The sequence below is a fragment of the Sinohyriopsis cumingii genome, chromosome 12, assembly GCF_028554795.1.
Source record: "Sinohyriopsis cumingii isolate HCF-2022 chromosome 12, ASM2855479v2, whole genome shotgun sequence".
NCBI classification, from domain to species: domain Eukaryota; kingdom Metazoa; phylum Mollusca; class Bivalvia; order Unionida; family Unionidae; genus Sinohyriopsis; species Sinohyriopsis cumingii.
This window is the reverse complement of record NC_142972.1, coordinates 33,520,650-33,534,749: the sequence shown is the minus strand read 5'-3', so window position 1 is coordinate 33,534,749 and position 14,100 is coordinate 33,520,650. Positions and strand designations below refer to the sequence as shown.

Below are 14,100 nucleotides of genomic sequence, written 5' to 3'. Positions count from 1 at the left end.
CATTATTTCTATTTGATTTTAAAGTTCGTAAAGGTAATTTTACAAACAAGACATAAAACTTTACAGGTACAATTTTGTCACACACAATAAAAATATAGACGTTTCCTCAAAGAGTAATACATTCCAGGGAATCCATATATATTATTTCACTGAACAAATATCGAATTGTAGGTAGGATGAAACATATACGTTCGCAAATGACGTTATTGTCATTGTTTTTTTTTCTTCTTTTTTCTTCTCTTCTCCGTTCCTACTTTATTACTTTATCCTATATTTGTAGAGATTTTAGGGTGAAAGAGACTCTAAATTATTCTTTGTCTCTCATGTTGTTTCAAGAAGAATCGTATTTAAGAGCTGGTAATTACATTTGTACCATTTCCTTTAGCAACCTTTTTTCCTTTTACTGGCGGTTTATGAATATGCAATGTTGAGCAATATGTATACTGTAATAAAACATTAGAAAGACATATTTGTTTGGATATTTGAAAATATACAGGTTTTCTAAAATTCAAAAGAATAATATTTTAAGTTAGTTTGTATAGCTATCATACCTGAAAGCATAAATATCATTCCCTTGCAGATATCAATGAGTGTGATAGTTCTCCCTGTGAAAACGGTGGTAATTGCACAAATACTATTGGCTCATACATGTGTGACTGTCCTGCGGGTTTTATGGAGATGAACTGTACAGAAGGTAAGGTTTAAATAGTGTATTAAGTCACATCATGTCCCAAGATTAGATTTTACTAGTTACAAAGAAATGTAGGTTCAAGTTTGTCAGTACAATAATTTATGCTTAAAAGAAAACAATAATCGATGATCTCGTTAAAATCTTATAACCAGACCCTTCACATGGATGCAATAGTAGATATAAATAAATAAACATGTTTAGTTTCAACTACTAGACGTAAGGAATGGTATATACTTAATAAACGGTTGACATATAGAAGCTTACAGATTTTCATTGTTTTACTTTATACAGTTGAGTTGATATTATTTCTCATCAAAATTTCTCATAACAATGATTCAACATTGATAACCGTCCCTACGATGGCAAGTTTAATTTAAATTACAGACATCAACGAATGTGACCTTTCACCATGCAAAAATAGTGCGAATTGTACAAATGTATACGGCACATACTTTTGCGACTGCCCTATCGGCTGGGCCGGAAAGAACTGTTCCTATGGTGAGTGGAAAGCATACCTTCATAGCATAGAATTAATTAGTTCGGGAGATCCCTCCAAACTGAATCAAGGATATATCAAAATCCTCTTGAGATCGAAGGTATTGTGTGGGATCTCCAAAAATCATATATATATATATATATATATATATATATATATATATATATATGACTGGCTCATTCAGAGGTGACTCACGGGTTTATATGTGTTTGAGAAAAAGATATTATATATATTGCATTGTCCTTGAGATAAAATTATCTGTTGATTTCCCCGTGGTCTTCAAATACGTAGTAGGCGCTAACTGCTCTTCGTTTGTGTTAAATGTCTGTTTTTATAATTTTAAGTACTCTCTTCCTCTAAGAAATAGTTTCCATCGCACGTGTTGTTGATAAACTGTGTGAGATTGTTGATAGATAGATAGATAGATAGATAGATAGATATATAGATAGATAGACAGACAGACCGACTAGATAGATAGATCCTCAAAGTGAACTCTCTGCATATACCGGGATGAACTGCAGAGAACGTAAGTTCAAAATAGCCCATTTACTTGCATCATACTATTTACAAAGAAATATACAATCAGTTGTACTGTAATAAGATATGTATATCGATACACTATGTTATACTTAAAAGAAATAATAATCGTGGATAATCTCATTAATATATATATATATATATATATATATATATATATATATATATATATATATATATATATATATATATATATATATATCTTGTGTAGTTTCTACTACCATACTTATCATTTGAAAGGAACGTTATATACTTAATAAACATGTTCGGCGAATCAGGAGTTACATCTGGAAGATTGCAGATTTTCTAAGTGGCTCTTTATACAGTTGAGTTGATATTATTTCTCAACAACATTTCTCATACCAATCATTCAACATTGATAACCGTACCTACGATGACTTGTTTAATTTAAATTACATACGTCAACGAATGTGACTTTTCACCATGCGAAACTAGTGCGAATTGCACAAATGCATACGGCACGTACTTTTGTGACCGCCCTATCGGCTGAACCGGAAAGAACTGTTCTATGGTGAGTGGAAAGCATACCTTCGTAGAATATAATTAATTAGTTCGGCAGGTCCCGCAGTATTGAATCACAAATACATCAACATCATGTTGAGATCGAACGTATTGTGCGGTATAAAAATGTACCTTCCTTAAGTTCTTTAATTCTCAGCTATCCTAATCATATATACTCCCAAAAGCGAAACAATGTTTAGGTCATACCGACCAAGTGTGCAATATCAAACCTCTCTCTCTCTCTCTCTCTCTCTCTCTCTCTCTCTCTCTGTATATATATATATATATATATATATATATATATATATATATAGAGAGAGAGAGAGAGAGAGAGAGAGAGAGAGAGTTACAAACAAAAGAACTGTTAGATAAGTTTTAATTCCTACTCTACGGTGATTCGCACACAGGTCCGCGGGTACATAAGCATCAACTCAGTAGCATCATTTTTTATGATCTGTTCATAGTGGTGATGTAATATGGACTAGTGTATTTAGGCAAGGCGATGGGTACTATTTACACACGTACCTGGGTTCGAATTTATGTAGTGTACGAATTAAAAATTATTTAACCTGTATGATACTATATATATATATATATATATATATATATATATATATATATATATATATATATATATATATATGTGTGTGTGTGTGTGTGTGTGTGTGTGTGTGTGTGTGTTAGATCGAAAACCTGTAAATTTGTGTAAAAATCAATAAAATAATTTTTTTTATCCAAGACTACTAAAGTGAACATTTAAACATAGCTTAAACTACTGTGATTTAAATTCCAAATTGTACAAAACATTCTATCACTAGGTCTAATTAATCAAGATCTAATTAAATTCCAGTGGTATTCAAAATAAGATCCAGCGACGAAGATTTTTTTATGTGCCTATAGCCTTTAATGTACTAATCAATCAGTGGCCTGAAGTGTGACAATATACTATAAGTCTCCCAATAAATGATAATACTATAATCCAAGGCGACCTTGTCTGAATTCACTATAATTCAAAGTTAAAGTTTCTGTTCTTGACTGTTCCAGAGAAAAATAATTTAAATCAATAATTACATCCAAAAAAATCTGAACACAACAATAGAAATGATGGTGCTTCTAATAATATAATCGCAAAATGAGTAAGTTCTCAAGTAACCAAGATTTAGATACCTCTGCTTAATCTTAAGGTACCAATTACCATTCTCTGAAAATATGCTAATGGAATTTTCCCTTATAGAAAATTCTAAGACATTGATCTGTTAAAAAAAATTATAATAAAGAATATGGCAAAAAGTAGACAATGTCATCTCGTGAGAGAATTCTCAATGTTCTAGACCCAGACCCAAATAAGCATGTTTGCCTCTATTGTTAATGATCCTTATAGGTAACACATACTCATAGACAAATAATTAGCTGTGGATTAGTTGTTCCCAAAAGAGATGTTACAGGTCAGGTACAACAGGGACTTGATTTTGGTCAAGGTCAAGTTCTAAATACAATTATACCTATGCTATAACCATGAAGAAGAAAAAAATAATTTACAAATGAAATGTACCTAATACTATATATATATATATATATATATATATATATATATATATATATATAACATTGTTTATGTTGTCGGTGCTTTTGTTTAGGACGTTAGGGGTTTGATTTGTTTTATGTTACATTTTGTTTTTTACTGTTTGTTGTTGATTTTTATTTTGCTTTAATTTTTTCTTTATTTGTGTTCTTGTTTCTGGTTTCATCATCATCTCGTTAGAAATTCCTAGAAACATAGTTTGCAGCGATTATGAATTATATAAGAAGACGCCTTATATACATTTCCTGTCTTTAAGTGGTGATTATGCAAATGCCTAACGGATCTTGGAGTTAACCATTTTGTTCAGCACTAGCTAGTACAGTAACGTATTTAAGTATATTAATGTCTTACTTTCACCATGACAACAAACTTGAGAGGATATAATTTACACATCCAATGAAACGATGTACGTTTTCTAATGGTTAGCAAATTGAACAAAATCGTTCTCTATTTACAATTGTTTGTACAGCGGTCCTACATTATATCGTAACTGCCATTCCCTTGCAGACCTCAATGAGTGTGCTAGTTTTCCCTGTAAAAACGGTGGTAATTGCACAAATACGATTGGCTCATACACATGTGACTGTCTAGCGGGTTTTACCGGAATGAACTGCACAGAAGGTAAGTTCAGATAGCCTATTTACTTTAATTGTATACACAGAGTAGATCTTACTATAGTACAAATAAATATGGATTCAGCTATGTTCTAATAAGATATTCGTATCGATACAATATGTTATGTTTCATATCAGAACATGGAGTTACCTTTCAACCGCTTCGTTATACATTCAATTTATTTTAGTTGTATTCGAGGTTTATAAATGTGCTGCATTCACCGTGACAGCAGACTTGGCAGGATATATTTGTCACATCCAAATGAACTATACACATTTTCTAAATCTTAACAACTTGTAGAAAATCTTTTAATTATTTACACTTGTGTGTAGAGTGTTCCTACATTAAATCGCAACTACTATTCCTTTGCAGACCTGAATGAGTGTGATAGTTCCCCTTGTAAAAACAGTGGTAATTGCACAAATACGATTGGCTCATTTGCATGTGACTGTCTAGTGGGTTTTAACGGGATGAACTGCACAGAAGGTAAGTTCAAATAACCTATTTACTTGTATCGTATCCACAGAGTAAATCTTATTATTTACAATTGAATATAGCTTCAACTATATTCTAATAAGATATTCGTATCGATACAATATGTTCTGTTTGATAGTCTCATTAATACCTTTACATAGAAAATTCAGATGGATGTAACAGTATATATATATATATATATATATATATATATATATATATATATATATATATATATATATGACCGCTCCGGTGACCTAGTGGTTAGAGCGTCCGCCTCGGATACGGGAAGTCGTGGGTTCGATCCCCGGCCGAGTCATACCAGAGACTTACAAAAATGGTACTAACAGCAGACTCGCTTGGCGTTCAGCATTAAGAGGTTAGTGTTAGGACTGGTCGGCCTGGTGTCAGGATAAAGTGACTGGGTTGGACATCATGCTACATGTCTGCGACATAATGCCCCAGTGCTAGACATCACTATAAACTACCACACTGCAGACATCGTAGCGATATGACTGAAAAATTGTTAAAGCTACGTTAAAAATCAAAATCACATCACACATCACACACACACACACACACACACACACACACCTACCTATATATATATATATATATATATATATATATATATATATATATATATATATATATATATATATATATATAGAGAGAGAGAGAGAGAGAGAGAGAGAGAGAGAGAGAGAGATAGATAGATAGTTATTAATTTTTTGCTACGTGATCTATCGTATGAATGGAGACATACTTAAGAAACGTTTAGTGCGAGTCAAGATTAACATATGGACGATTGCAGATTTTCGATGTTTTACTTTATTGATAATATTTCTCATCAACATTTCTCATAACAATGATTCAATAATTATAAATGTACCTACGGTGGCTTCTTTCATTTAAATGACAGACATCAATGAATGTGACCTTTCGCCATGCGCAAATAGTGCAAATTGCACAAATGCATACAGCACGTAGTTTTGTGACTGCCCAGGTATCGGCTGGGCCGGAATGAACTGTTCATATGGTGACCGGAAAACATACATTCGTAGAATACGGTTGATTAGTTAGTTCAGGATATCTCTCAAAATTAACTACGGATGAACCAAAATCGTCTTAAGATCAGTGTTCTCTTTTGCATCAAACTATTCCTTTATTAAGATCCTTTTATTTTTCAGCTATATTAATCCCCTCTACTTCCAAAACCAAAATAATCTTTCGACTACGCCGATAAAATCCTATCACCAGTCCTAATAAATCAAGTTCTAATTATATTTCAGTGGTGTTGGGAATAAGGTCTGGCGATGAAGGTGCTGATGTGCCTGTAGTATTGACTATATTAATGTATCAGTCGCCTTACATGTGATGATATAGTATAAATCTTCCACTTAATAATAATAATATAATACAAAATTACTTTGTTTCAATTGACTATGATAAAAAATTAATGTTCCTGTTCAAGAATATTATAAAGTGCGTCGTAATTCTAAAGAATAACAATCTGAATATAATTCCACCCAAATAAAACATCTAAACACAGTATTACAAATGACGCTCATTCTAATGTCATTGTAAGAATGGGTAATTGCTGAAGTAAACAAGATTATAAATCTCTCTAATTAAGATAGATTGCATTTACCATTTTATATTAATTTCCTGTCTTTAAGTGGTGGGTGATTATGCAAAATAAGCATCTGCCATTCCTTTGCAGACCTCAATGAGTGTGCTGGTTTTCCTTGTAAAAACGCTGGTATTTGCACAAATACGATTGGCTCATACACATGTGACTGTCTAGCTGGCTTTACCGGAATGAACTGCACAGATGGTAAGTTAAAATTGTCTTAGCTACATTAATCGTTTCCCAAGACTACATTTTACTATTTACTACAAGAAATATAGATTCATCTGTATTGTAACGATCTGTGTATTGGTACAAAATCCTATATTTAATAGAAAACGACAAAAAGTCAATAATTTCATTGATAATCTTTCTCCAGAATATTGAGATGACTGTTATAATAGATTTGCACAAATAACCGTGCATATTGTTACTGTTAGATCTGTCGTTTCAAAAGAACATTTATTTTGTATTCGTTTTGTTTGAATTAGTTTTAAATTGGGAAGTTCAAAACAACACAAATTACACAAAAGCATACCGTACGTACTTTGTGACTGCTCACTAAGCTGGACCAGAAAAGACTGTTCATATAGTAAGCAGAAACATATATATATATATATATATATATATATATATATATATATATATATATATATATATATATATATATATATATACAATTCGCTCGTTCGCAGTTGATTATGGATCTTATATACAGTGAGAAAAAGATATCCACTACATTGTCTTGTGTTTGAGATATACAGGAAAATTCATTTATCCCTGTTCTTTAAACATGTAATGGTCTAAAATTGCTCTTGTTTTGTGTTGAATGTTTGGGTTTTTCAGTGGAAGTTCTCACTTGCCCTGGATAAACGTTTCTTTCCTCGAAACATTGATAAGCTCTTTTGGATTAGCGTGTTATAAACTTTTAGGTCAATGTATAGTGAGATCCCTAAAAACTGAATCCTCTTTATACCGAAATCCCCTTCAGTTCGACAATTTTGACTGGTCTCAGAATATTTCTTCTTTAAGATCATTATTCTTTCAACATCCCTGAACCCCTTTACTCTGCGAAGCGAAACAAATATTCGGTCGCAGCATTCAATTTTATACGAACACTTGCTTCCGACTCCCACCCATAAAGTCAAAGCTCAGTTCAAACTTGGAACCTTATTATAGCTACAACATTCCATACAATGTTCACGGGTTTGGTCCAGAAATAACCCATGATCCTTCGTTATTTGCATAAATGTAAAGATTCATTAACCTGCCTAATATTAAAATTAATTTTAACAAAGGTAACAAATTATACCAGTAAGATGGAAAAGACAATATTAGTCAATGGATACAATACTAGAAAATGTAACCATTTTTTTTACTTGATAATCAAAGAAAGCTCATAACAAAGGAAGTGACTCATTCTATCCATTAATTCATACATGCTCGTCCGACAATAATTTGTAATACAAAGGGATGCTGATAGTGTAAATGTAAACCCTAATTGCATCTGTCATAATTTTGAAATGCACTGTATCCTAACGAGCTTGATGTGATTCAAAATAATTGCCATCCATGACATGTGTGAGAGTTTTAACTTTCCTTCAACCCACATATTTACACTTTAGTCAGCTCATAAATCTGCCCGTATCAGTCATAGCATCGCACTTCGTCAGTTTTTCTTTTCCACCACTGGTCACGCATCTTGCAGATTTCTCTCTAAGCGACAGCTTGATAGGATTTTAAGTGGTCTTTTTTGGGGATGGAGATTGCGTCATTCTGTCAGTCCATGATCGCTTTGTTCTTTCTGGCAATCAGATAATCAATGACACCGTTGTTCTCGTCGAACCAGTCTTGATCGGTTCGCTTTTTGTGGTCCAGAGTCACCATAGCTGTCTAGAAGTTGTTTCAGACGACTTGATTTGATAGCCAGACCTACTCTGTGGATCTTGTCTTTGTTTTTGGCCTTTTATTTCCAGAAAAAGGTGTAGCCTCTTCCTAGCTCAGTCAGAGAACTCTCCTCTGAGAACCTGGTTTACCTCAAGGCTGCAATGTCGCAGTTACACAAGTCCAAGAGAAGTGCCTTGAGTAGAACATGAATCTGTATGCCGTCTTCGTGGACCTGACAAAGGCTTTTAATAAGTCAGCAAAGATGCAGTGTGAGTAGTACTCAAGAAGTTTGGTTGTCCTCAGAAGTTTACCAACCACATCCGGCACTTTCACGATGATATTGCTGGAGAGATTCTCTCAGATGGTGAACCCTCTGAGAATTTCCCCATATTTAACGGTGTCATACTGGGCTGTGTACTCACTCTGGAACAATTCAACCTCTTCTTTAAATAGGTTCTGTTCCGTGCCATCCATGACCCTGACCTTGGTATCTACATTAGATATCGCCTGGATGCAAAAGCCAAGACACTAGAAAGACTCATCACTGAAGCACTCTTTGCAGATGACTGTGCCCTCATATCCCATGCTGAGATTCACATACAGGCCATCTTAGACAGGTTCTCTGAAGCCTACAATCTATTTGCACTCACAATTAGCCTAGGAAAGACAAAAGTAGTCTTCCAGCCCGTCCCAAACACTGTCCCGTCACAACCCTGCATTACCATTGACACCATGCAGCTGAAGAATGTGGACATCTTGAAATACCTAGGCAGCGCAATATCCAGTGATGGCTACCTGGAGAAAGTGATCAATGCGAGGACCAAAAAACAGTCAAGCACTCGGATGACTCAGATCCAAGGTCTTGCAGCACAAGGATATACGCCTATCAACAAAGATGAAGGTGTACAATGCAGTTGTCCTCACCTGTCTTTTGTATGGCTGTAAAACGTGGACTGTCTATCGAAGGAATATCAGACAGTTGTAAACATTCCACCAGTGCTCCCTGATATCCATCATGCGGGTCATGTGGCAAGACCGAATCACCAACCAGGACGTCATTGATAGAGCCAACACAACAAGCATGAAGAAGTTTCAAGTAAAGAAAATTATAAAACCCCTCTAAAAACCTAGATCACAGTTACCATTTTCTGAAAATATGCAATCACATTTCCATTCTAGAACGTTCCAACACAAGTTCTATTGCTAAAAGTATAATAGAGAATGTGATAAACAGGTAGTCCATGTTATTTCTGGGGTAATTCCAAATATCCTAGACGCAGAACTAAATAATCATGTTTACCTCTATTGTTTAAAATCACTATAATATTTAAACCACACTTAAACGGAAAATGTTAAATATGAATTAATTGCTTCAATAGCAGAGGTTACAGATCAGATACAACATGAACCTAAGTTTGGACAAGGTCAAATCCAAAATACAATTTTGTGTAAACTATAATCATGGAGGAAAAACTAAAAATATAAATTGTATATATATATATATATATATATATATATATATATATATATATATATTCTTCGTGTTAAATTGTATTTCCTGTGTTTAAGTGGTGATTATGCGAAATGCATATCGGTACATGGAGTTACCTTTCAACCGTTTCGTTATACATTCAACTTACTTTAGTTGTATTCGAGGTTTATAAATGTGCTGCATTCACCGTGACAGCAGACTTGGCAGGATATATTTGTCACATCCAAATTAACTATCCACGTTTTCTAAACGTTAGCAACTTCTAGAAAATCTTGCAATTATTTACACTTGTGTGTAGAGTGTTCCTACATCAAATCGCAACTACTATTCCCTTGCAGACCTCAATGAGTGTGATAGTTTCCCTTGTAAAAACAGTGGTAATTGCACAAATACGATTGGCTCATATGCATGTGACTGTCTAGTGGGTTTCAACGGGATGAACTGCACAGAAGGTAAGTTCAAATAACCTATTTACTTGTATCGTATCCACAGAGTAAATCTTACTATTTACAATTGAATATAGCTTCAACTATATTCTAATAAGATATTCATACGGATACAATATGTTCTGTTTGATAGTCTCATTAATACCTTTACCTAGAAAATTCAGATGGATATAATAGTATATATATATATATATATATATATATATATATATATATATATATATATATATATATATATATATATATATATATATATATATATATAGTTATTCAGTTTCTGCTACTTGATCTATCGTATGAATGGAGACATACTTAAGAAACGTTTTGTGCGAGTCAAGATTAACATATGGACGATTGCAGATTTTCGATGTTTTACTTTATTGATAATATTTCTCATCAACATTTCTCATAACAATGATTCAATAATTATAAATGTACTTACGGTGGCTTCTTTCATTTAAATGACAGACATCAATGAATGTGACCTTTCGCCATGCGCAAATAGTGCAAATTGCACAAATGCATACAGCACGTAGTTTTGTGACTGCCCAGGTATCGGCTGGGCCGGAATGAACTGTTCATATGGTGACCGGAAAACATACATTCGTAGAATACAGTTGATTAGTTAGTTCGGGATATCTCTCAAAATTGAAGTACGGATGAACCAAAATCGTCTTAAGATCCAGTGTTCTCTTTTGCATCAAACTATTCCTTCTTTAAGATCCTTTTATTTTTCAGCTATATTAATCCCATCTGCTTCCAAAACCAAAACAATGTTTCGACTACGCCGATAAAGTCCTATCACCAGTCCTAATAAATCAAGTTCTAATTATATTTCAGTGGTGTTGGGAATAAGGTCTGGCGATGAAGGTGCTGATGTGCCTGTAGTATTGACTATATTAATGTATCAGTCGCCTTACATGTGATGATATAGTATAAATCTTCCACTTAATAATAATAATATAATACAAAATTACTTTTTTTGAATTGACTATAATAAAAAATTAATGTTCCTGTTCAAGAATATTATAAAGTACGTCGTAAGTCTAAAGAATAACAATCTGAATAAATAATTCCACCCAAATAAAACATCTGAACACAATATTACAAATGACGCTCATTCTAATGTCATTGCAGAAATGGGTAATTGCTGAAGTAAACAAGATTATAAATCTCTCTACTTAACATAGATTGCATTTACCATTTTATATAAATTTCCTGTCTTTAAGTGGTGATTATGCACAATTAGCATCTGCCATTCCTTTGCAGACCTCAATGAGTGTGCTGGTTTTCCTTGTAAAAACAGTGGTAATTGCACAAATACGATTGGATCATACGCATGTGACTGTCCTGCGGGTTTTACTGGAATGAACTGCACAGATGGTAAGTTAAAATTGTCTTAATTACTTTAATCGTTTCCCAAGACTACATTTTACTATTTACTACAAGAAATATTAGATTCATCTGTATTGTAACGGGATCTGTGTATTGGTACAATATCTTATATTTAATAGAAAACGACAAAAAATCAATAATTTCATTGATAATCTTTCTCCAGAATATTGAGATGACTGTTATAATAGATTTACACAAATAACCGTGCATATTGTTACTGTTAGATCTGTCGTTTCAAAAGAACATTTATTTTGTATTCGTTTTGTTTGAATTAATATTAAATTGGGAAGTCCAAAACAACATAAATTACACAAAAGCATACCGTACGTAATTTGCGACTGATCACTAAGCTGGACCAGAAAAGACTTTTCATATGGTCAGCTGAAAGATATATATATATATATATATATATATATATATATATATATATATATATATATATATATATATATATATATATATATATATATACAATTCGCTCGTTCGCAGGTGATTATGAGTTTTATATACAGTGAGAAAAACTATCCACTTCATTGTCTTGTCTTTAAGGTATAAAGGAACATATTCATTTCTCCTTGTTCTTTACACATGTAGTGGTCTAGAATTGCTCTTGTTTTGTGTTGAACGTCTGGGTTTTTGAATGGAAATTATCACTTGCCCTGGGTAAGCGCTTCTTTCCTCGAAATATTGATAAGCTTTTTTGGATTAGCGTGTTATAAAGTTGTAGGTCAATGTATAGTGAGATCCATGAAAACTGCATCCTCTTTATAATGAAATCCCCTTCAGTTCGACAATTTTGACTGGTCTCAGAATATTTCTTCTTTAAAATCATTATTCTTTCAGCATCCCTGAACCCCTTTACTCTGCGAAGCGAAACAAATATTCGGTCGCAGCATTCAATTTTATACGAACACTTGCTTCCGACTCCCACCCATAAAATCAAAGCTCAGTTCAAACTTGGAACCTTATTATAGCTACAACATTCCATACAATGTTCACGGGTTTGGTCCAGAAATACCTCGTGATCCTTTCGTTATTTGCATAAATGTAAAGATTCATTAACCTGCCTAATATTAAAATTAATTTTAACAAAGGTAACAAATTATACCAGTAAGATGGAAAAGACAATATTAGTCAATGGATACAATACTAGAAAATGTAACCATTTTTTTGACTTGATAATCAAAGAAAGCTCATAACAAAGGAAGTGACTCATCCTATCCATTAATTCATACATGCTCGTCCGACAATAATTTGTAATACAAAGGGAAGCTGATAGTGTAAATGTAAACTCTAATTGCATCTGTCATAATTTTGAAATGCACTGTATCCTAACGAGCTTGATGTGATTCAAACTAATTGCCATCCATGACATATTTGAGATATTTAACTTTCCTTCAACCCAAATATTTACACTTTAGTCAGCTCCTAAATCTGCCCTCGGCAGTCATAGCAATGTACTTATTCAGCTTTCCTTTTCCACCATTGGTCATACATCTTGCGGATTTCTCTCTGAGCCTCAGGTTAATAGGATTTTAAGTGTTCTTTTGGGGGATGGAGTTTGTGTCGTTCTGCCGGTCAATGAATGCTTTGTTCTTTCTGGCAATCAGATTTTCAATGACGCCGTTGTTCTCGTTGAACCAGTCATGATGGGTTCACTTCTTGTAGTCCAGAGTCGCCATAGCTTGCTCCTTTTCTCGGAGGCATTTCCACGTATAGCTCCGTTGGTGGATAGTGTGTCATCTAGGCTCTTTGGGAAATTGAGCTGGGTGGAAGGCTGCTGAAGTTTGACAGTGTTGAAGGCTATGCACACACAAGCGTAGGACGCCTTAGGTGACGTGGGGCAATGTTCAGCTTTGGGGTAGTTCGCACAAGTCTGTGTCTGTCTAGCATTTCGCTCCTCCCATGGCCTTGGTGATGAGGACATCCTGGACATCACGCAGTCGGACTATTACATAGTCTGTTAAGTGACATTGGCGAGATCTAGGGTGCATCCAGTTGTTATTGTGTTTGCCATTCTGAACATTGAGTTTGTGATGAGAAGGTAAAATTCTGCGCATTTGCTGAGTAGGAGCAGGCCACTTTTGTTCATTTTGCCAACACCATGCTTGCCAAGCATACATTTCCATCAACCATAATCACCGCCAACACGGCTGTTGATGTCCCTCAGTCGTATGATCTTGTCGTCAGCTGAAACTAAGAACAGTACAGAGATGAGGTCCACATAGAACAGCTCAGTAGTTTCCGCTGGGCTCGAGAGAGTAGTGCCGAAGGCGCCGATGATTGTTTAGCGGCGTCTGTGGATGATAGGTATCGCAGTTTCATTAGCCTTT

General features: G+C 34.0%; 1 protein-coding gene across 3 annotated transcripts in view; it reads left to right on the top strand.

Moving 5' to 3' along the window:
* The window catches only part of LOC149786222 (uncharacterized), a 30,446-nt gene that overhangs the window by 7,671 nt on the left and 8,675 nt on the right, over positions 1-14,100 (top strand). For 2 of the 3 annotated variants that reach the window (XM_089976602.1, XM_089976600.1), the window contains exons 8-14: positions 581-694; positions 1,076-1,189; positions 4,336-4,449; positions 4,816-4,929; positions 6,641-6,754; positions 10,265-10,378; positions 11,642-11,755. In XM_089976602.1, the coding sequence (XP_089832728.1) occupies positions 581-694; positions 1,076-1,189; positions 4,336-4,449; positions 4,816-4,929; positions 6,641-6,754; positions 10,265-10,378; positions 11,642-11,755 (798 nt within the window). The remainder of the gene's footprint in view (positions 1-580; positions 695-1,075; positions 1,190-4,335; positions 4,450-4,815; positions 4,930-6,640; positions 6,755-10,264; positions 10,379-11,641; positions 11,756-14,100) is intronic. The other variant, XM_089976601.1, reaches the window with a different exon arrangement.